The 22702-nt window shown below is 40.0% G+C and overlaps 1 protein-coding gene and 3 non-coding genes across 8 annotated transcripts in view; all 4 read right to left on the bottom strand.

Annotated features, from left to right (window-relative positions):
• The window catches only part of NOP58 (NOP58 ribonucleoprotein), a 28383-nt gene extending 11324 nt beyond the window's left edge, over positions 1-17059 (bottom strand). The window contains exons 1-8 of one of the 5 annotated variants that reach the window (XM_036319561.1): positions 16806-17059; positions 14669-14745; positions 12257-12309; positions 8626-8747; positions 6836-6972; positions 4261-4325; positions 2435-2569; positions 1443-1588 (exon numbers count right to left, since the gene is read on the bottom strand). In XM_036319561.1, the coding sequence (XP_036175454.1) occupies positions 1443-1588; positions 2435-2569; positions 4261-4325; positions 6836-6972; positions 8626-8747; positions 12257-12309; positions 14669-14745; positions 16806-16850 (780 nt within the window). In that variant the 5' untranslated portion in view covers positions 16851-17059. Of the gene's footprint in view, positions 1-1442; positions 1589-2434; positions 2570-4260; positions 4326-6835; positions 6973-8625; positions 8748-11941; positions 12133-12256; positions 12310-14668; positions 14746-16805 lie in introns of those variants that run through there. The other 4 variants (XM_036319563.1, XM_036319564.1, XM_036319562.1 and 1 more) reach the window with 4 other exon arrangements.
• Positions 1299-1384, bottom strand: LOC118662352. The gene has a single exon (XR_004969731.1). It is a non-coding gene; the product is annotated as a small nucleolar RNA SNORD11B (small nucleolar RNA).
• On the bottom strand, positions 12079-12163 carry LOC118662345. The gene has a single exon (XR_004969725.1). It is a non-coding gene; the product is annotated as a small nucleolar RNA SNORD70 (small nucleolar RNA).
• On the bottom strand, positions 12827-12915 carry LOC118662344. The gene has a single exon (XR_004969724.1). It is a non-coding gene; the product is annotated as a small nucleolar RNA SNORD70 (small nucleolar RNA).
• Positions 17060-22702: the final 5643 nt, after the last annotated feature.

The following is a 22702-nucleotide window of genomic DNA, read 5'->3' as shown; positions in this document are numbered from 1 at the left end:
AGTCCTGTATCTATCATAGAACTAGTCATTGCATACCTGTTTCCTATAAAAGGGCTGCTGTGAAGATTTTTATTAAATAACTTATGTAAACAACTTAATAAACTGAAAATGCTAGCCAAGCTCTAGCTGGTGTGGCTCAGTGGATAGAGCGTCGGTCTGCAGACTGAGTGTCCCGGATTTGATTCTGGTCAAGTGCACATGCCCAATTGGCGGGCTCCATCCCCAGTAGAGGGCATGCAGGAGGCAGCTGATCAATGATTCTCTCTTATCACTGATGTTTCTATCTCTCCCCTCATCCTTCCTCTCTGAAATTCAATAATAAAATATATATGGCCCTGACCGGTTTGGCTCAGTGGATAGAGCGTCGGCCTAGGGACTGAAGGGTCCCAGGTTTGATTCCGGTCAAGGGCATGTACCTTGGTTGCGGGCATATCCCCGGTGGGGGGTGTGCAGGAGGCAGCTGATGGATGTTTCTCTCTCATTGATGTTTCTAACTCTCTATCCCTCTCCCTTCCTCTCTGTAAGAAAATCAATAAAATATATTTAAAAAGCCCTGACCGCTTTGGCTCGGTGGATAGAGCATCGGCCTGCGAACTGAAGGGTCCCAGGTTCGATTCCGGTCAAGGGCATGTGCCTTGGTTGCGGGCACATCCCCAGTGGGGAGTGTTCAGGAGGCAGCTGATTGATGTTTCTCTCTCATCAATGTTTCTAACTATCCCTCTCCCTTCCTCTCTGTAAAAAATCAATAAAATATTAAAATATATATATATATATATTTAAAAAAATAAATAAAACAATATATGTAAATAAAATGAAATAAATAAACTGTTAGCCAATATTACTATTATTTTTAAAAACCTCCAAGGATTAGACATTTGTGTCACCCTCTGATTCTTGTACAGCTATTTCCAAAGGAAAGGGGAAAATATCACTACAGGCTATAGACATAAACGTTAAAGTAACTCAAGCTATCCTTCTCTGCCTTCTTAATGAATTAATAATCATTATTCTGACAATGCAAAAACACAAATAAATTAGTACTTAAAAAAAAAAATCCTCACCTGGGGACATGTTCATTGATTTTTAGAGAGAAGGGAAGGGAAAGCGAGGGAAACACCCATGTGAGAGAGAAACATCAATCGGTTGCCCTCAGCACACATCCGAGACTGCAGCTGGAAATCGAACCCGCAACCTTTAAGTGTACGGGACAACACTCCAACCAACTGAGCCACAATGGCCAGGACAGTACTCTTAAATTTCATTTTAGTATATATTTCCCCCTTCAAGTATATAAATCAAGATGGCATCAGATGAGGTAGTGACTGAACACCCTCATATTTATTTATCAGGTGAACAATAAGTTTAAAAATCATCATTGCCATCAGAAAATTATTATTACAGTGCTGGTATCACCACAACTAGTTTCTCTATGTGCAGTTTACCTGAGTGCAGAGATGCAGAATGTTGCAAATATCTTCTTCTGAAACCTCTGTTCCCATAGATATCTCTGCAGCTGCTTTCACTTCTGCTTCAACTTCCTCTGGCAGTAATTCAGAAAGTTGGGCCGAAGCATAATTCTTTCTATCACCTATGGAATGTTTGCAGGGGATGAGGGAGAATCACTTTTGAATAAATTATACAAAAACCACCAAACAGTCCAAAAAAGGGTAGAGATAAGCCAATGCAAAAGGTGCCTAAACAAAAACAAAAAGCAAACAAATTTGGCCTAGTAATTTTCCTTATGTAAAGGTTTAATTATAGAGAGTAAAATCTCTCCCCATCACCTCCCTCAAGAAACAAACAAATACAATATAATGGCAATATAATGAGCCAAGTAACTCATTTATTAAAGTTCAGCATCTTCTACTAACATTACTATATTATTGATATAAATGATACAGACTATAACACTAACAATACAGATAGCAATATCGTGTTTAATATTAATTATGGATATCACCAGTCTATAGTTGCCCCTATTAATGGCAAATTCATTATGAGACATATTCACCAGAAGAAGCCATTTAAAGAAAAATTAGAGATCCACGTTGTTGCACAGGCCTTAAAAATAAAAGTTAAGCCCTAACCGGTTTGGCTCAGGGATGGAGCATTGGCCTGTGGACTCAAGGGTCCCAGGTTCGATTCCGGTCAAGGGCATGTACCTTGGTTGCTGGCACATCCCCAGTAGGGGGTGTGCAGGAGGCAGCTGATCGATGTTTCTCTCTCATCGATGTTTCTAACTCTCTATCCCCCTCCCTTCCTCTCTGTAAAAAAATCAATAAAATATATTAAATTTGTTTTTGAAATCTAACAGATATTAATATGGCTACATGCCTAAAACATAATTTTAGTTGTAAAAAACTCTGGGAAGCTTGTTAAGAAAAAAAATTGTAACTCATCTTTTTCAATGCCTTAAAGCATAAAGTTAACTCACCAACTTTCTGCAAACACTTGCAGTATGTCAAATTATCCGAAATAATTTTTCCTAATTCAGGGAAATGCCAGCCATACCATTCTCTACACCGCATAATGTAGTTGTTTAGTTCTTTATCCAGATCATCCAACAAGGCTGCAGCAGATTAAAATAAAAAACAAAAGGAAATAGGAATTTAAAAGGATTTTAAAAATTGTGCTAAATACACATAAAATTTATCACTTAACCATTTTCAAATGTACATTTCAGTGGCATCAAGTACATTCACAATGTTGTGCAACCACTAGAGAACTCTTTCACCATCCCAAACTAAATCTCTGTACCTATTAATGAACTCTCCACCCTCACCTTCCCCCAGGCCCTGGTAATCTGTTCTACTGTCTATGTATTTGCCTATTCTAGGAACCACACAAGGGGTTTTTTTTGTGTGGCTTATTTCACTTAGCATGTTTTCAAAATTCATCTGTTGTAGATAGCATGTACTAGAATTTCATTCCTTTTTAAGGATGCTTATTTCATGGTGTGTATATACCATTATGTTTGTTAACATAACAGATGTGTTAACGGGCATATGGCTTATTCCTATCTTTTGGCTATTGTAAATAATGCTGTATAAACAGGGGTGTATAAGTATCTGTTTGAGTACCTGCTTCAAATTCTTTTGGGTATATACCCAGAAATGCAATTGCTGCTTAAAGGACTTTTTAAAATTGAAAAATTAAAACTGGTATTTCAAAAAATCACTAACACATTACGTACTGCATAGAAATCTCTAAGACATACACCAGGGACCGCGCGTTTTTGGGCAAACTGCACGTTATTTAAATCATCATAATGCACTTTAGGTGTTGTTTTTCAATAATTATAACATTTTTATTTACAAAAACAATTAAACAATTAAAGTTCCTAGTACTTTAACGTATGGTACTGCGTAAAACATTTTCCTCTATGAAGAGGGGCCAAATAAAATTTACATAAGTATCTAGATTTGCTCCTTTTTCCATGGGCGTGAAAAACGAGAAGACTTGTGAGCGGTCCTTAACAGATGGCACACAAAACACGAGAAAACTCCTGAGCGGTACGAAATGTGTTAATGTGGAATGACCTATTATAAAATCAAGTGAAAATAGCAAAACATAGCACAATACAGTTCCCATATAGTTTTAGCATTTTTCATGGAAGACAAATGAATTGGTTTACACTAATAACGTCCTTCACATATTTCCAACTAGTCTAAATTATGAGTAGTTTTTCCTTTTCCTATTCTGCATTTTCCAATTTTTAAAAAATATATTGCTATTGATTTCAGAGAGGAAGGGAGAGGGTGAGAGAGGCGGAAACATCAATGATGAGAGAGAATCATTGATTGGTTGCCTCCTGCACGCCCTTCACTGGGGATCGAGCCCACAACCCTGGCATGTGCCCTTGACCAGAATCGAACCGGGGACCCTTCAGTCCGCAGGTCGATGCTCTATCCACTGAGCCAAACCAGCTGGGACTCCAATTTCTTAGTAAGTTATGCCCTGGCCAGTGGGACTTAGTTGATTGAGTGTCCGCCCCAGCCCCAAGAGGTCACTGGTTTGATTCCCAGTCAGGGCACACGTCCAGGTTGTGAGCTCAATCCCTGATCGGGGTACATGTGGGAAGCAGCCGATCAATGTTTTTTTCTCTCCTCTCCCCTCTAAAATCAATTTAAAAAAAAAACATATTTAAAAGAAAGAATTCCAGTTACTCTCTCTTTCTCAACAGAATTATAAAAGGTACAGTTTTAATAGTAGGAAAAAACCCATGCAGAACAGAGTAGACCTCACATTTACTATACTTACAAATTGCCTGGACAATCATTGTGTCCACTTTATCAGCACTAAATTTCAATCTATACCGGGACAAGCTGGGGAGAAGGAAGATAAATTACTAAGACAGCATTTATAAAAAGCATTTAATTAACATTTTAAAAAGTTGTAAAATCCAAATCCCTCCCTCAGAGATAGTTTTAGTTTTACTTTTTCTACATGGGAAAATCAGTTCCAAGACCAGAAAATACACATTTAAGAAGAAAATAATACATCTGTCCTGCTATAACCTATAGGTCTGTAACATTCATTTACGAATGACAACTAGAATAATTCTGTATGGTACAGGTCATATTGATTCAGATTATTTTTACAGCATTTTCTTAAAAATATATTTTATTATTGATTTTTTACAGAGAGAAATGGAGAGGGATAGAGAGTTAGAAACATCAATGAGAGAGAAACATCGATCAGCTGCCTCCTGCACACTGGAGATGTGCCTGCAACCAAGGTACATGCCCTTGACTGGAACCGAACCTGGGACTCTTCAGTCCGCAGCCCAATGCTCTATCCACTGAGCAAAACCAGTTAGGGCTTTTTATAGCACATTAACGTCTTTTAACAGCAGGCAAGGGGAAAAAATGCAGCATGGTAACACCTGATAACAGAAAGCTATGGAGGAATAATCCTATATAATAAAAGCGTAGTATCCAAATTGTCCCCGACTGGCAGTTCGACTGGGGGGAGGGGGTGCGCGGCCAGGGGAAGGAAGAGAAGCCGCTAGGGACCCTACCAGTGCACAAATTTCATGCACTAGGCCTCTAGTACTGTATAGAAAGATTTCTTAATCTTGGCACTATTAATCTCATGGGCCCGATAGTCTTTGTGGTAGGGGAGCTATTCTGTTCATTGTAGGATGTTTAGCAATACCCCTGGACTCTACCCATTATATCGTATTGTTATTTTTAACAATCCTCACCTGAGGAGTGAGGATATTCTCTCCATTGATTCTTCAGAGAGTGGAAGGGAGGGGAGAAGGGAGGAAGGGTCAAAGAGAAACACTGATGTGAGACACATCAATTGTTTGCCCCTCCTGTCTCCCCGCTGGAGATTGAACATGCAACCCAAGTATATGCTCTTGACTAGGAATCAAATGCAAGACCCTCTGGTGCGCAGACTGATGCTCTATTGTGCAAACTGCGGCCTCCCCACCCCCACCCCCGGCTACCTGTTATATATTAATAGCAGACCCCACCTGAAGTTGTAACAACCAAGTATGTCTCTACACATTGCCCAATGTCCTCTAAGGCAGTGATCACCAACAGGTGGTCCGCGAGGTCTGAAAGGTTGGCGACCACTGCTCTAAGGGATATGTGATTGAGAACCATTGTTGCACACAATGCCAATTTAATGACAAGCTTGACTCGACCCAGTGTAGCTATTTGTTCTCTCCTAGAATTGTTTATTACCATGTTCTTTCTGACTTTTGTGCATTTTACTTGTAAGTCAGCAGAGCTTTAACCCTCCATCAATCTATGCTCAATATTTTTTGTTCAAAGGTATAGACTTTTTTTTTTAAAATATATTTTATTGACTTTTTAAAGAGAGGAAGGGAGAGGGATAGAGTTAGAAACATCGATGAGAGAGAAGCATCAATCAGCTGCCTCCTGCACCCCCCCCACTGGGGACGTGCCCGCAACCAAGGTACATGCCCTTAAACGGAATCGAACCCGGGACTCTTCAGTCCCCAGACCGAAGCTCTATCCAGTGAGCCAAACCGGCTAGGGCAAAGGTATAGACTTTTGTGTGCTATATTATTCTTTTAGTATAAATTTAATGTCAGTTTTACTGTTAATATTTTCAGGGCTATTGTTTTTGACAGTGCTCTGTTCACAAGGTTGTCTAAGTTTTGAGTAGTCTGACCTTAATCTTATTTTTCTTCACAAACCCTGTTATTTTAATTCAACTTCACAGAATGCCAAGCTTTTCAGGAACACATTACTGCAGCATAGCATAAATTCCTGTTCTAATGGACTCTAGTTAAATATGATAGGTCACCTGGCCGGCATGGCTCAGTGGTTGAACATCGACCTATGAACCAGGAGGTTATGGTTTGATTCCCGGTCAGGGCACATGCCCGGATTGCTGGCTCGATCCCCAGTGTGGGGCGTGCAGGAGGCAGCTGATCAATGATTGTCTCTCACCGATGTTCCTATCTCTCTATCTGTCTCCTCTACAATAAGTAAAATCAAAAACAGAGTAAAAGAAGCAAGAGATTAACACACAAAAAAGAGAGACCATAGCAGATGAGGAAAGTTTGGGAGATGGTAAATAGATGGAGGAGTAGCATATGATTCAGCAGAGATAAGAAGGGGGGTGGGGGGGAGCCCAAGAGTTGTAGAGTCCAACACCAGAGAGGTAAAGGCCTACAGTGAGGTTTAGAGTTCAGGCAATAAAGCCAGAATGTCTGGGTTCAAATCAAGATAACAGCCAGTATTGACTTTGGGATCTACTACTGATTGTTATGAGAATCGTAGAATGTGCTTAGAACAGTACTATATAATTGTTTATTAAGTAAAAGCCAACTTTGTTTTCCAGTAAATCTCACCTGTGGGCCAACCCAAGACACATAGCCGCCATTTCACGTGGCTCTACCCCAGGTATTAATCCATCCATCTGTGAACGAATTCCTCTCATAAGTTCATTAACAACAGGACTATGGATGCAACTGAGATTCAGCTTTTCCTGTAATAACAAGAAATATCTGTATTAAATAAATAAAAATTATAAAAAGTTAAATACAGTTTAACCTACTTCTGTGTGTTTTATTGGTGTGAGGAATCTTTTACTACCTTACTTATTATTATTTATCTTCTTTTAAAAATTATAAGAGTAATTAAAAAAAATTATAAAGGTAACATACACAGATTTTAATCAATAGCACTCTAGGACAAATAAATAAAAAACAAAATTTTGAGCCTTAAGCCTTTTTCCTACAGACAAATGTTAGCATCCCTTAAGTACTGCCAAATACACATATACATGTGCTAACCAACACCAGCATTTTGGGCCATACCACCCTGAACTTGTCTGATCTCCAAATATATACATGTTAATATGTATCTGTACACACATACAAAAACCTTCACAATACAGTTTAAGTATTTACACACCCCTTACACACAGGATAGTAAATTTTGTTTTCCATACCTTCATTTTGTCATATTAAGTGTATTTGCTAACTCGGTCATACAAATCTACAGCTCTAGTCCATCAAATACAAACATACAAAACTGTATATACTGCATCATGTTTAAGAAACAAGTACTTAGAATGCATATGAGTAATATTCAGTGTAATTTTTTAAATGGAGAAACTGAAAAGAAAAAATTAAAGTTACCCATAACCCCACCATTAAGCAATTTGCCGTTCTGCGTGTCTGTTTATAAACTTTTGCTAAAAGTTAATGTTTTTTAAATTATTTTAAAAATATTTATATTAAATAAATTTTTATTGATTGCAGAGAAGAAGAGAGAGATAGAAACATTAATGACTAGAGAGAATCATTGATAGGCTGCCTTCTGCACACCCCCTAACTAGGAATTGAGCCTGCAATCCGGGCATGTGCCCTTGACTGAAATCGACCCCAGGACCCTTCCGTCCGCAGCCCAATGCTCTATCCACATAGCCAAACCAGCTAGAGCTAAAAGTTAATGTTTTTAACAGAAAAAAGTAAACTAAGAATGAAGGTAGAGACTGACACCATCACAGAAAACTTCATGACCTGATCGTATTAGAAATAACCTATTTACACAAACTTCTTAAATTCATAATCCTGGCTTTAAAAACACTCAAAATTTCTAACTTTCCTACCTAGAAGATCTACAACATAAAATAATTCCAAAGATCAAACTATCACAACTGGCTCTCAAACGGTTCTGTTTTCCATTTTTGGGAGCCTACTTTTTCAGTCTTTCCTTCCATTCTCACTTTATGTTTAACCTCTAGCAACTCTACCCCCTACTAAAGTTTTCTAACAAACACATACACTAAAAAAAACAATGCCATGACTCCATTAACGTTGGGGGGGGACGACACACGACGTGCCTAAACTAAAATATGGCAGAATATACACAAATGGTTAACAGACGATCTCTAGGTGGCAGGATTAAAGCTATTTTAAAAAAAAAAAATCTTTTTTTGGTGTATTTGAATTTCCTACAATGAACATACATGCTTAGCTCTGATAGTCACATTGAAATCAATGATGTAGCCTAGGGAAAAAAGATAAAGTATGAGAACTTATGACGAACAACTCATTACAAAGTCCTAGCTTTGAAGTCAAGATGCTGTATGGTGAGTTCTGATTAGAAGCACGAAAGAAAATCGTAACTTTACCTTTATGACCCCTCCTAGTTTAGCATCAGCTACAGCCAGGGGTTCATGGGCTTCTTTTACTATTTTCTTCAGAACTTTTTTCAGTTGCTTGTTGATTTTGCCCTCCATCAGAGCTGTGAATGCTTTTCAGGAAAAAGAAAAACAAGAGTTAATGCTCAAATTTTTAACTGTAAGAGCTTAAGATCTTATTTAAATTTAAAAAATAAAACAAAATATACACTCTCTTTCAAAAGGGCTAAATTTAACATGATTTCTACAATGAAATGATAAACATGTTTTACAAGTTACACATTTCACAACATCATCTGATCTTGCCGCCCTCATTTCTGCTCCAGAACCCGGAGTTAAACGGAAGAAGGTTCTGCTGCTATGTAAGCATATCGAAGTGGGGCCTAACCTTTGCTAATTCCCAATCCAGAGGTGTCATCAGGCTTATAAACCTCCAAAGATGGAAAAGTTATTACAAAGGCAGCCTGTTCAATTTTGGGACGGCTTTCATTTCGGTTAAGCTTTAAATCTGTTACTTTTATAACCCTCACCTTCCTTAGACCTACACTTAGATAGTCTGAACCCACATGAACTAACACCTCTTTTGATATCTGTCTGAGTTTTAGTTGAATCTAAAGTATGCCTGGCAAGAAGGAAGTTTGTCATAATTTCTAAGGCCAAGCATTTAGTCATCCAGATACTTGCTCTTTCCTCCTGACAATATCTCCATTCATTTGAATTACACATCAATTTCATTTGTTACCTGGGAATATTGAAGGTGAAGACAAAAACATTTGGCTACCACACAGCCCTCTACACCCTAAAAAGCTAAGGTTCAACCTATTTTGGGGGGATCTAACCTTTTACATTTTGTACAATAATGAATCCTTAATAATTTACCTTTCTAGTAAGAGTTGAATTCTTTCCTTACATAATTAAAAACTTCTAGGGGGGGCAGACTAGAAAGGGTCAATGGGGAAAAGCTAGGGGACATAAACTTTAAAACTCTCTACTCTAGATCTATTCTAACATTTACATTGATCTCCCCCTTTATAAAAAAAGTTCATTAGCCCTAACCGGTTTGGCTCAGTGGATAGAGCGTCGGTCTGGGGACTGAATGGTCCCAGGTTTGATTCCAGTTGGGGGAATGTACCGTGGTTGCGGGCACAGCCCCAGTGGGGGCGTGCAGGAGGCAGCTGATTGATGTTTCTCTCATTGATGTTTCTAACTCTCTATCCCTCTCCATTCCTCTCTGTAAAAATATCAATAAAATATATTTTTTAAAAAAGTTCATTAATTACTGTTCATATGCACTTTAAAAAGATGACATATAGCACTAACCGGTTTGGCTCAGTGGATAGAGCGTCGGCCTACGGACTCAAGGGTCCCAGGTTCGATTCCGGTCAAGGGCATGTACCTTGGTTGCGGGCACATCCCCAGTAGGGAGTGTGCAGGAGGCAGCTGATCGATGTTTCTCTCTCATCAATGTTTCTAACTCTCTATCCCTCTCCCTTCCTCTCTGTAAAAAAAATCAGTAAGATATATTTTAAAAATAAAATAAAAAGATGACATATAGATGGTGACAGGGAAAGGGGCTGCTGAGTCTTCCCTCTACTTATCTTCTCCACTGGCCACTGTTTAGTATCTCCTAGTAGTTCTCACTTTGTCCAAATGTAGGTTGGCCCATATTTTACTGTGACTATTTGGAAGACTTATCTTATATATTAAAAATTTGACCAAGCGTAAAAATAAACCTTTTCACGCAAAAGTCATATCTGAACGTCTGGGACCAATATAAATTGACATTACACCTCATCAGATGCTTTCTTACAATATGGAGTGTTAACGCATAGTCTGACATCTGCAACCACTGAATTTTCGTTGTCACATCAAAACTGCCTTGTAACAGGCAGTGGGAAGTTTAATTCTCAGAAGAACTCTGTTCTTAGTAATAAGGCAATGTTAAAATTTCTGGTAAAACAGATGGGAAAAGGCATTGTAGAGGTTTCTGTGACCAGATTCCTGATAGAGCTTTCTACTTTCATTCATTTACCCCAAAATATTTATGTGCTAGAATCTAGGGGCTTGAGAGCAAACAACAGTCTCTGCCTTCATGGAACTTAGATTAAGGGGAGGGTCAGAGGGTTCTCACCTCGTATGGAATTTTCACTAAATATCTTACAATATTTTAAGAAATACCAAAAACCTGGTAGGGAAATGTGCTTCTTCTGAAGCCTCAGTTTTATCATCTGAAAAATAGTGATATTACCTACTTCACAGGTTTGTTTCAAGATTTTGGAACGATGAATACAAAATCTGACAAACTCTATGTGATCAATATATTAGCTATAGTAAAAACTTGCTTCATGTTTAGGTAGAGGTTGGACCTATCCATTTAATAGTTTAATAAGGATTGGTCAGAAATGTCCCAAAAAGATTAAAGAGGTTATATACAAAGTAAGTTCAAGAGAGGCCACCCAGAATCAGGGCTTGCAGCTCTTTACAACTCTACTATGTGCCTAATGCATCCGAGTGCATTTACCCATATTTAATTTTAAAGCTATGATGTACAGAACTGTATTTAAAAAATTCCCCAGGTAAAAATTATCATAGTTGTGCTTTATGGCGCTATAAGGCTTTTATTACCAATTTAGCAGCCCTAGAACCATTTTTAAAAATTAAAAAATTGGCCCATCGTTGGGTCTTCCTTCAGCTCACCCCTCTGCCAAGATTAGGATGGCCCATTAATAATCCAGCATATTTACTTAGTTGGATTCCTAAGTTTCACAAGAGAACTATATCTTTCTCCTGTAGCTGATGAAACAAATTATTTGGGTCTATCAAATTCATTAAGGCACGTCCTTACTTATGGCCCTTCATTTTCAAATTATACTTCAAGTAGGTGGCTGATTTGATATAGAATGTAAGCAACTGAAAATTTAGGGTTTTATATCTGGTCTCGTGTCCCCTAATATTAAAAAAACAACGTATAAAACCAATTGCTTACTGAAGTCGTCAATAAACCCTATTAACATATGTCTGTTGTCCTATCAGAACGACTAATTAAAGGATGAGCCATCCATTCTTCTAAAGCATAAAAAATCATGCCTCCTTAAGTAACAGCTCTTATGCCTCTCTATAGTTTCATAATAAACAAACACAAACCTAATGGTATTAGTTTTCCTAAAACTTTTAATAATGTTGTGCTTTTTCAAACTAAAAATGTTATCCTTGGAGAGCTGTTTTATTATTTCAACTGGGAATGCTGGCTATTCTCAACGTTACCATTGTAGCAGAATGATCAGAGCTGTGTGCTTGACCACATTACCTTGGTCCCTTGTAGAACAGCTTTTACTGAATTGTGCTTTAGCATTATGCTGTTGGTTTCCACAGGGAGATCAATTTAACCACTTCTCAGCTCTCATCACATGGGGGGGAAACCAGCCCTATGGTGAAAAAAGCTAACTCAATGTTGTCTCAGTGGTAGTGACGAATTTGTTAGATCACTTAAATTCAGTTCTGAAAAGAATGCATCATTGACAACATTGAATAAGGTTAACTCAGGCAACTGAAGCAAACAATTTTTTAATAAGGATAACAAATTGCCAAGATTAAAACAAAAAAGCTAGTCTTTTGACTTTACCTGCTAATGCTTCTGCTGTATCCTGAAATTTCTCAAAATGTTTTAGCTTAACTCTAGAAGAAAGAAAAAAATGTCATGCAGGCACACTGATTTCTGTAAAAGCCACATATTCAGGAAAGGGTGTTGGACTGTTTCCAAAGCATGCACTGATAAAAAGAACGTTCCTGTCAAAGGGTACCAGGGTGCAAAGTTAGACATTCTTCACAAAATGACCAGTTCCTCTAAATGTTAGACTAGTAATGTTTGGACTATTATAGAGAAGGTTGTAGGCTTTGAAGGAATCAACAGCAAAGAGGTTGGCTACCACATCTAAACCACAGGAAAGACACTAAAGCTTCAACATCACCTCTGTTGCTTAAAGCTAGACTCAGATGCCTAAGAAAAGGCATGCGAGTCCGTTTTAAGCCAGGAATCTTATGACACTAATTTGTCATTCCAGTAAAAATACCATTAAACAACAGCTTATTGTCAGACCTGATTCCTGTCAACCTTATTTTAATTTTACTCCCTTCTTTCTCCCACACTTATGTGCAGAGTAACATCATTTCATATGGAAACAAATACATTTAATCCATTGCTGTCTCAGTGGTAGTGACGAATATTTGAGTGAGATCACTTAGATTCAGTTCCAACAAGAATACATCATTGACAACAATGAATCAAGTTAACCCAGCCAATTAAAGCATATATCCCTTTAAAAAGAGAAAATTAGCCCTAGCCAGTTTGGCTCAGTGGACAGAGCATCAGTCTGGGGACGGAAGGGTCCCGGGTTCAATTCCGGTCAAAGGCCTATGTCTGGGTTGTGGGCTCAATCCCCAGTAGGGGGCATGCAGGAGGCTGCCAATAAATGATTCTCATAATTGATGTTTCTATCTCTCTCCTCCTCGCCCTTCCTCTCTGAAATCAATAAAAATATATTTTAGGGAGAGAGGGAGAGAGGGAGAGAGGGAGAGAGGGAGAGGGAGAGGGAGAGGGAGAGGGAGAGAGAAGGAGAGAATATGAATGGGAATGAATTAGTCTTCTATTGTGTCTAAAATATTATCTTAAACAAGCTTTTCTTACCTGGTCAGAAACACCCTCTTGGCCCCTTAAATACATACCCAACAATACAAAGATTTAAGGAAAAAGTAGTAATTTCATTTGTCCTACCTCACTCACCCCTATTTGCACCCTTCTGCAGTGGCATTTGCTCATACCTCTCTGTATTTGTATAAATGCATATACAGATGCACAAGAACATGGCAAAAATGGGATCACATTATACAAAATTTGAAGCATGGTTTTCTCAGTATATCATGGGCCACTCTCTAGATTTGTAAGAGATCTATAGATATACTAAAATTTATTCAACAATTACAGTACCAATGAGCATTATTTCAAATTTTGGGTTTTGCCACTACAAATGATAGAACTACATATCTGTTTCTCTATTTCAGCGGTTCTCAACCTGTGGGTCGTGACCCCTTTGGCGGTCGAACGACCCTTTCACAGGGGTCGCCTAAGACCATCCTGCATATCAGATATTTACATTATGATTCATAACAGTAGCAACATTACAATTATGAAGTAGCAACGAAAATAATTTTATGGTTGGGTCACAACATGAGGAACTGTATGTAAAGGGCTAGAAGGTTGAGAACCACTGAACTATTTAGTATGACATTTCTCTGGGTTCAACACTCTTTATCTTTAGCAAGCTTTAATAGTTTTCTATTCTTGTGAGTTTTTTATTAGCACTAGCAGGTGAATTATGAAACGACATAACCTAAATCCACATGTATCAAGATATTAGTCAGGTCCTTCCTAGGACATCCACTAAATGGGTTATTTCAAAAGTTGATTCACAGATGGTGGAAGCCATCATGACTACCTTGAGGAAAAGCCAGCTCTCTTTACCACTCATTCCTTAAGCTGGCATCAACATTACACTCTATTTTCTACTCCAGAGACCTTGGGCAACTCAGGTATACCTTTTCAGGATGTCCTACCTAGTTATTACTCTAGTGGGAGCTAGGAAGTAGAAGTCATAAAGAATGAATAAACTTCAAATTACGTTAAAAAACACTGGAATAACACTAACTTAGAGCAACTAAAAGTTAAATCCATGCTTTTTGACAAATATTACTTTTAACAGAAATTTATACTTAATTCACAATCAGTTCATGCTTTGAAAGAACTTACGAAAAAGTGCTTTTGTGTTGCTGCCCAATCTAGTCTGAAACTAATAAAAACTAGCAGAGATAGCTTATGCTCCAAACAAGGAAATCTAATAATTAGGCTCCTAACAGTATCATTCCTGAAATACATTTTAAAAGTTATGAATATAACAATTATGTGAACGGAAGGGAGGGGTATGTAAAAAGAACCCCTACAAATGTGAAATGCTATGTTCTTATTTTCAAGGTGACTTACATTTTATTTGCTTTCTCAGGAGTTTCAAATTCTTTCCACAAACTATCAACCTCTTGAAGTTTCTTCTCATTCAAAACCTGTAATAAATATTTAAATAATTCTTAAAAATAGCACAGCTTAGCCCTAGCCAGTTGCTCAGTTGTTAGAGCGTCGGCCCTCAGACTGAAGGGTCCTGAGTTAGATTCCAGTAAGGGGCACATACCACCCCCACCCCCAATATCAATCACTGCTTCTGTCTCTCTCCCTCCCTTCCACACTCTCTAAAAAATCAATGGAAAAAATATCCTTGGGTGAGGATTAACGATAGATAAATAAATAAAAGCACAGCTCAGGCACCCATATACACCTACACACTTCAAGTACAACTGCACATGTAAAATGAGAATGGTGTAAGTTATTTTTTTCCTCTGAAATAATGAACCAGTTTTCTTGCCCAGTATAAAATTTTCAAATTAGTAGCTCAAGTAGCACATTTAGTAACTGGATGGAATCCAGATTGGGGGAGGAGAATGTCTTTGCTGAAAACTTTCTATTTTTAAGGACACCTTAACCCTTCAAAAAGCCTATCGTATTCATACTTTCTTTAGAATACTTTTAATATGCCATTATTTTATACTGCCAATTAAACTGCCCTGCTGTCAACTGTAAGACATCCTAATTTCAAGGATGTTAAATTAATAGGGGGGAAATGCACCCTAAGATTGATCCTACCCTATCTTGTACTTGAGCAGTTACCTTATCACAGAGTACTGGTCAGGGTGTAGAGAAATAACTTGTATTCACTCTTGATTTAAGTGAAACTAAGAGGATTTCTTGAAGGCAATTTTGTAGCATCTATCAACATAAACCATGCATATCCTATATGATCAATTAACTACTTTCTATAGAATAAATTTTGTTATTCACTGCTAATCATCTTAACATGAAGTATTACGGATTTCTCTAAAACTAAGATGCCATCAATTGTAAGACACATCCTGACATTGAAAAATTTTAAATGCAAAGAAAAAAAAAAGGGGGCACTTTAAATCTAAGAATCAGTTATTGACATTTAGGGATATATTCTTTAAGACTTTTTGACTGGGTGACATTTTATTTGTGCATACCGCACACTTAGCATACCATGGATGTGTAATCTTAGGTTTTAACAACCTAGAATTGCTGTGTATGAATATACCACCATTTATGCTTTTACTGATAAATATTTAGGCTATTGCTAAACTTTCCTTATCCTTCAGAAAACGTTGTTGTATGCACACACGTTGCATCTCTATAGAACAAGCTCCTGGCAGTGGAGCTCAGGAGAGTGGCCTCAATTTACCTCGTTCTTCCTAACATTTCAATAGCCTCCCAGGATACGAACGCCCCACTGCTCAATAATGTCTATGCTGATGAAGCCTTAACTTCAGACTTTACCTACTAAAACACCCTAATCTCAACTTGATCATCATCAACCCAGATTTCTCCCCTAGGTCGGTTTCAAATTTGAAATGACGGTTGCATCTCCACGTATAATAGACATCGCAAGCTTCCTGCAGCCAACCCGTAACTCTTCAGTCCCCCCCGCCCGACTAAAAACTCAGCCACCTGTTTCCCTTCCCTATCATCGCGCACCCACTTACTGACACCAAAACCCCGTTCAACCCATCAGCCAATCCCGTCAGTTCTACCTTTAAAATTCTCCCGAAGACCATCTTCCTATCAACCTCAATCAAAGCATCTTTATCTTGTCTGCTTTGATGCAAAACCACCCTGGTCTCCTCGCCTGCAGCCCTGCAATCCGGCCAGACAGCACAGGGAACCTATTCCTCTCGTGGGAACTTCTCAGCCATTCTTCAAAAACACTCGGGATAAAGCCCCAACTCCTTCATAACCTCTAAAACTCTAACATGGCTTCTGTTCACCTCTCTCCAACCGGGCCAAACCCTCACCCAGAACCCTGCGCCCCACAGAGCGAGGCCACGTGCTCGCCGGAACACGCGCCTCCCGCGCCCAAAGCCTGGCCCTTCCTTTCAGAGCAGGGAGCATACAAGGCACCCTGCGACCCTGAGCAGCGTCACCCTCTCCGGGAGTCTTTCCTCTTCCCCGCCGGCCCAACACGCGCCTTCCCCCTCCAACGGCTCACTCTCCCCTCTACCTTAAAGATGGCGTAGCCGACGGACGTTTCAAACAGCACCAGCATGGTTAGGCCGGGTCCGGGCGCCGCGCGACCCGCCGCGAGCTCTTATCCCAACAGAAAAAAGACCCGACGTGCGGCCCCCCAAGCCCGCAAGGCCGCGGCCGGCCAAGCACAAGCAGGCACGCTGCCCTGCAAAGCACCAGACCACGTTGCCTAAATGTTCCACACTGCACTGCGTGCAGCACGCGTGAACGCGCTTCTCCTCCACCGAGGATTCTGGGAAGTAGCGCACTTCCGGCGGGTGACGTGACGCGGAGAAGCGTAGCGGGACGTCACTTCCGCAATATTCCCGCCACGGGGAGTAGGGGAGGCGGGAGAAAACCACGGAATTGTCGCGAGATTTTGTCAGGCGACGAGTTTTTATGCCTGCAGACTGCACGGAGTCGAAATAAAACTTTGCTTACTATTATTTCTAGGGCTCGTATATGATATATTCCATGTGTGTCTCGGTGTCTGCCGCGGGCATGTGTAATTTGAGAGATGCAAGCCGCTAGGCTGTACTCCTGCTTTGAAGTCCTCAGAATGACAGCATGGTCGTCACAGTATCTGCGAGCTCTCCTGATGGTTCTTTCTGGCCAAAGGGATTGTTTTGCACAGATGTGTTTCAAATATATGTGGGCCTCTCCCCCACCCTCCCTTTTTTTACTGCAATGACTCTAGGGTGTGAATGTAGATGTTCTGTTCTTTTCTTAGTGTAATTGATAACCGGAACGGTGAGCCGAGGTGTTTTCCGGGGGTCGTGTCTCGGGATGCTGAAGAATGAGCTACGCGGACCAGAAGATTTAAGCAAAAGTGGGGAGAATTTATTACAAGCAGATTCAGACTCCCCACCGGGGAGGGGCCCAAAGAATGGGTTGGCTTCTTAGCATATATGTGTTACAAGCCTGCTCCACATCTATCTATGTCACCACCTGATTGATTCCCTCACTGTGCCCAGCAACGAAACTGAACTTGCTGTTTCTATGTGTAGGGACACCTTGTTTATTGCAGGCCTCCCTTGGTTTCCCATGCCTCCCGCTCTGTATCCAAAAACATTTTATTTTATTTCATTTTTCAGCATGGCTGGTTTCTGTCATTAGGCTTGCTTAAACTGCCGTGTCTGCCCCTGTCTACGTTCTACCTGCCTTTGTTTCCCGCTGGATCCCTGCCCTATCTGCCTGCGTTTCAAGCTAACTCCTCTCATAATTTGCTTTTCTGATAACTTGCAGTCTCCTTGACTGGTTTAAATACCCCAATTCTTACACAAGTCTGGCTTCCAATAGCAGTAAAATTTCTTCCCTCACTTCCCAGTGCCAATATCCAGATTGCCTGCAAATATTAAAGAACAACCTCCCTGCCCTAGCTGGTTTGGCTCACTGGATATAGCGTCGGCCTGCGGACTGAAGGGTCCCAGGTTCGATTCCAGTCAAGGGCATGTACCTTGGTTGCAGGCATATCCCCAGTAGGGTGTGTGCAGGAGGCAGCTGATCGATGCTTCTTTCTCATCGATGTTTCTAACTCTCTATCCCTCTCCCTTCCTCTCTGTAAAAAATCAATAAAATAGTGCTGCCAAAACCGGGTTGGCTCAGTGGATAGAGCACCGGCCTGCGGACTCAAGGGTCCAAGGTTCAATTCCAGTCAAGGGCATGTACCTTGGTGCGGGCACATCCCCAGTGGGGGGCGTGCAGGAGGCGGCTGATCGGTGTTTCTCTCTCATCGATGTTTCTAACTCTCTATCTCTCTCCCTTCCTCTCTGTAAAAAATCAATAAAATATATTTTTTAAAAATCATAAAGAAGAAGAAAAAAAGAACAACCTCCTGGAAGTTTCGGAACACTAGGGAACTTGATTTTCACAAGCAGCTCTGCAACCCGGCATCAAGAGAAAAATTCTTAACTAAGTAACAGAAAAAAGATGAAAGTGGGGGGAAATCAAGGGGTAGGGGAATCTATGGTACAGATGAGAGCGTGATTGATTATACCGTAGGATCCAGTGTCATCAGGGAAACAGAAGCCAAAATGGCTGGATTGGGGGGGGGGGGGCGCAGATGAATTGGAAGCACTGCATCTCTTTATATTGTTATATAACTTCATACTTTTTGGGGTCTAGTTTCCTTAATGGCAGTGCATCTGCTAGAGAATGGAATCTGTATCTTTCACTTACTTGGATCCTTATAAGGAATAATGTGCTAGTCATGAAGTCAGATCTCATTAAGTGATCTGTAAACATTTAATGAGTGAATATCTGCAAGAAGTAAAGTTCTTTTCCTTGTGTCTAGAAGAGCTTGAACCCTTTACACAAAGAGAAGTGAAAATATTCAATGAGAAACTTCTTTCCTGTGGCATTTCCTAGGAGTTTTCTTTGCATAGTGCCCATTAATTAAATTAAACAATAACTCAAATAGACAGGAGGAGGTGACATCAAGAAGGAAACTAAAGGCTGGAGGTCACAGTTTGATTCCAGTCAGGGCACATGCCGGGCTTGTGGGCTCTATTCCCAAGTGTAGGGTGTGCAGGAGGCAGCCAATAAATGATTCTCTCTCATCATTGATGTTTCTACCTCTTTTCCCCTCTCTCTTCCTCTCTGAAATCAATAAAAATATTTTTTAAAAAATAGGATAAAAAATAAACACTGCCTGCTTCCACTAAGGGTAAACATGCATATCACACCCTACAGAAAGGGAACACACAAACCACCATGTGCCCTAAGAAACAAAAACAAGACACAGCACAACTAGGGTCTAGTTCTAGATCACAAATTAAATGAAACCTTGAGCCTTTCTGTAAAATTATTTACTCCCAAAGAAAACAACTCTTCCGCTGACTTTTGCAGTGCTGGTATCTGAAGATCAGCTTTGCAGATAAGATAATCATCTGAGTCCTGGCTGGGTAGCTCAGTTGGTTGGAGTGTCGTCCTGGGCAGCAAAAGTTGTGGGTTCAATCCCGGGTCTGGATGCATATGGTGCGTATGGGGAGCAACCGATTGATGTTTCTGTGTCGCAATGGTGTTTCTCTCTCTCTCTCTCAAGTCAATTAAAAAATCCTCAGGTGAGAATTAAAAAATATATATAATTATGTGAGAAAAATGCAATTTTTAAAAAACTAATTGTTAACTTGGTAACGGATTTTTCTTTTAATGAATGTTTTGTTTATTCTGTTTTGTTATGAGCAAGCCTTTGAAAACTGGCCTCCTTAATAACTTTCTTTGCAAGTAAATTTTCTTTCCCAATGATTTACCTGTTGACACTGAGTAGACTTCAGTGCCAGAGGAGTACTCTTTTCACCTAGACATAATCTTTCTGGCTCTTGCATTGCCTTTCATGTGGCAATAGAGTTTTACTGACTAAATGTCTTTCTCTATTTCTGTTTCTGTTTCTGGTTAATGGCCAAGTCTGGGTGTTGTTCTGGTTTTGATTTGTACAACTGCTGCTGGCAAGAACATGAAATCTGGCATATTTGTTTGTTTGTTTATGAGATGACTATTTGGTGTATGCTAGATGGCAGTCAGATAGGCACAGGGAATCTTGTCCCGGTTGGCTAGCAGAAGGCAGAGTATGTGACTTCCTTTGTTTGTTTTTGATTATTTGTTCATTTGTCTGTTTGTCCTGCCACTCTTTGTTACTTGTCTTGTCAGTGGGGCATTATGAGTTACATAACTAAAAATGTTTTATGTGTCTGTGAACAGAAACTAGCTCTTTGAGATCTGGAACCACTGTAACCAACTGGTGAGTTCTGTGCTCTGTTTCCTTTCAACCCTTGGCTGAAGTTGGAAAGCTATGGCTACTGGTTTTCTGTTTGTGTATAAATGAAAAAAACTTTTTTCCTCCCTGCAAATGAAGGGTAGCTAGCTTTTATAATGGTTCGATTTCTGTATCTGTAGCTACACACGCCCTCTCTGAAAACTATTGACGATTCCTTGTCATAAAAATCTGTCATTTGTGCCCTAGACAGTTTGGCTCATGGATAGAGCGTCAGCCTGCGGGCTGAAGGGTCCCAGGTTCGATTCTGGTCAAGGGCACATGCCCGGGTTGTGGGCTTGATCCCCAGTAAGGGGTGTGCAGGAGGCAGCCGATCAATGATTCTCTCTCATCATTGACGTTTCTATCTCTCTCCCTCTCCATTCCTATCTAAAATCAATAAAAATTTTTTTAAAATAAATCTGTCATTTGTATGTAATCAGAAAAGGGGAGAAAATATATACAATGAGGGTTGAAAATGATTTGAAAAAATAAATAAATTGAAGTTCTTGTTAATTATGGAAAACTAGAGGCCTGGTGCATGAATTTGTGCATGGGTGGGGTCTGGCTGGCGACTCTAATGGGTGCCAATCAGGGGTGGGTCCAGCGGGGGGGGGGGGCTGCGGGTGGACAATTTGCATATTAGCCTTTTACTATATAGGATAATTTGGCCTTGCCCAAGTCTGGCCTTTGCCCTTGGCTTCTGGGAGGTAATCTACATCATATTTGATAGGCGTGTCTTTGTTTAGGATGGGGATTGCTCATTCAGGAAAGACCAACCATGTGATCAGCCAGGCCATAAGTTCAACCATATGGGCAATCAATCAATCAATTGGTATGCCTAGATTATTAAGCCCCAATAAAAATCTCTGAAACTGCCCTTGCTGGTTTGGCTCAATGGATACAGCGTCAGCCTCTGCGGACTGAGGGGTCCTAGGTTTGATTCCAGTTAGGGGCACATGCCCGGTTACGGGCTCAGTCCCCAGTGGGGGCAGCCGATCCGTGATTCTCCCTCATCATTGGTGTTTCTATGTCGCTCTTCTCCCTTCCGCTTTCTGAAATCAATAAAAATATTTTTTAAAAATCTCTGAACCTAGTTGGCAATAATCTATGAATATTGTCATACTTCAGGGCTGGGACGGTAACGACATCCTCACTGATGGGAGAGGACAATGGAAGTTTTGTGTTTGGAACTCTGCCAGGTTTTGCCCTGTGTGTTTCTTCCATTACTGATTTGGATCTGTATCCTTTCCCTGTGTAAAATTATGGCCCTTCCAGCTTGGCTCAGTGGTTGTCAAACTATGAATGAGGAAGTTGTGGTTCGATTCCAAGTCAGCGCACATGCCTGGGCTGTGGGTTCGATCCCCACTGGGGGGCGTACAGAAGGCAGCTGATGATTCTCTCTCATTATTGATGTTTCTGTCTCTCTCTCTCCCTCTCCCTTCCTCATGAAATCAATACAAAAAAACATATTTTAAAAAACTCCTTTTTTTGCCCTGACTGGTTTGGCTCAGTGGATAGAGCATCGGCCTGCGGACTGAAGGGTCCCAGGTTCGGTTCCGGGCAAGGGCATGTACCTTGGTTGTGGGCACATCCCCAGTGGGGGGTGTGCAGGAGGCAGCTGATCGATGTTTCTAACTCTCTAATCCTCTCCCTTCCTCTCTGTAAAAAATCAATAAAAAATGTTTTAAAAAAACAAAAACAAAAAAAACTTTTAAAAAAAATTATTTAGCTTTCTTTTTTTAATTAAAATTCTTTATTATTTAAAGTATCACACCTGTCTCCTTTTTCCTCCATTTATCTCTCCCTGGCTGTTCCCACTCCCAGCAAAAATTTTTTCTTTATAACAGTCATTTCATGTCTTTTATTTATTTATTTATTTTTATTTTTTATTTTTTAAAATTGTTTTATTGCTTACAGTATTACAAAGAGTATTACATATGTCTCCTTTTTTTTCCTGCCCTTGACAATCCCCTGGCCTCCCCTACCCCCCAGTGTCCTATGTCCATTGGTTATGCTTATATGCATGCATACAAATCTTTCGGTTGATCTCCATTTTCATGTCTTATCATACCTCATGAAAATAAATTCTTGTGGGCTTCCTTTGGAGCACGCTCAGAGATTTCTTCCTCCTTTCTCAA

This window comes from Myotis myotis, unplaced genomic scaffold (assembly GCF_014108235.1).
Source record: "Myotis myotis isolate mMyoMyo1 unplaced genomic scaffold, mMyoMyo1.p scaffold_m19_p_8, whole genome shotgun sequence".
In the NCBI taxonomy this organism is placed as follows: domain Eukaryota; kingdom Metazoa; phylum Chordata; class Mammalia; order Chiroptera; family Vespertilionidae; genus Myotis; species Myotis myotis.
Note: the sequence above shows the minus strand (reverse complement) of the source record. Positions and strands in the feature narration are given on the sequence as shown.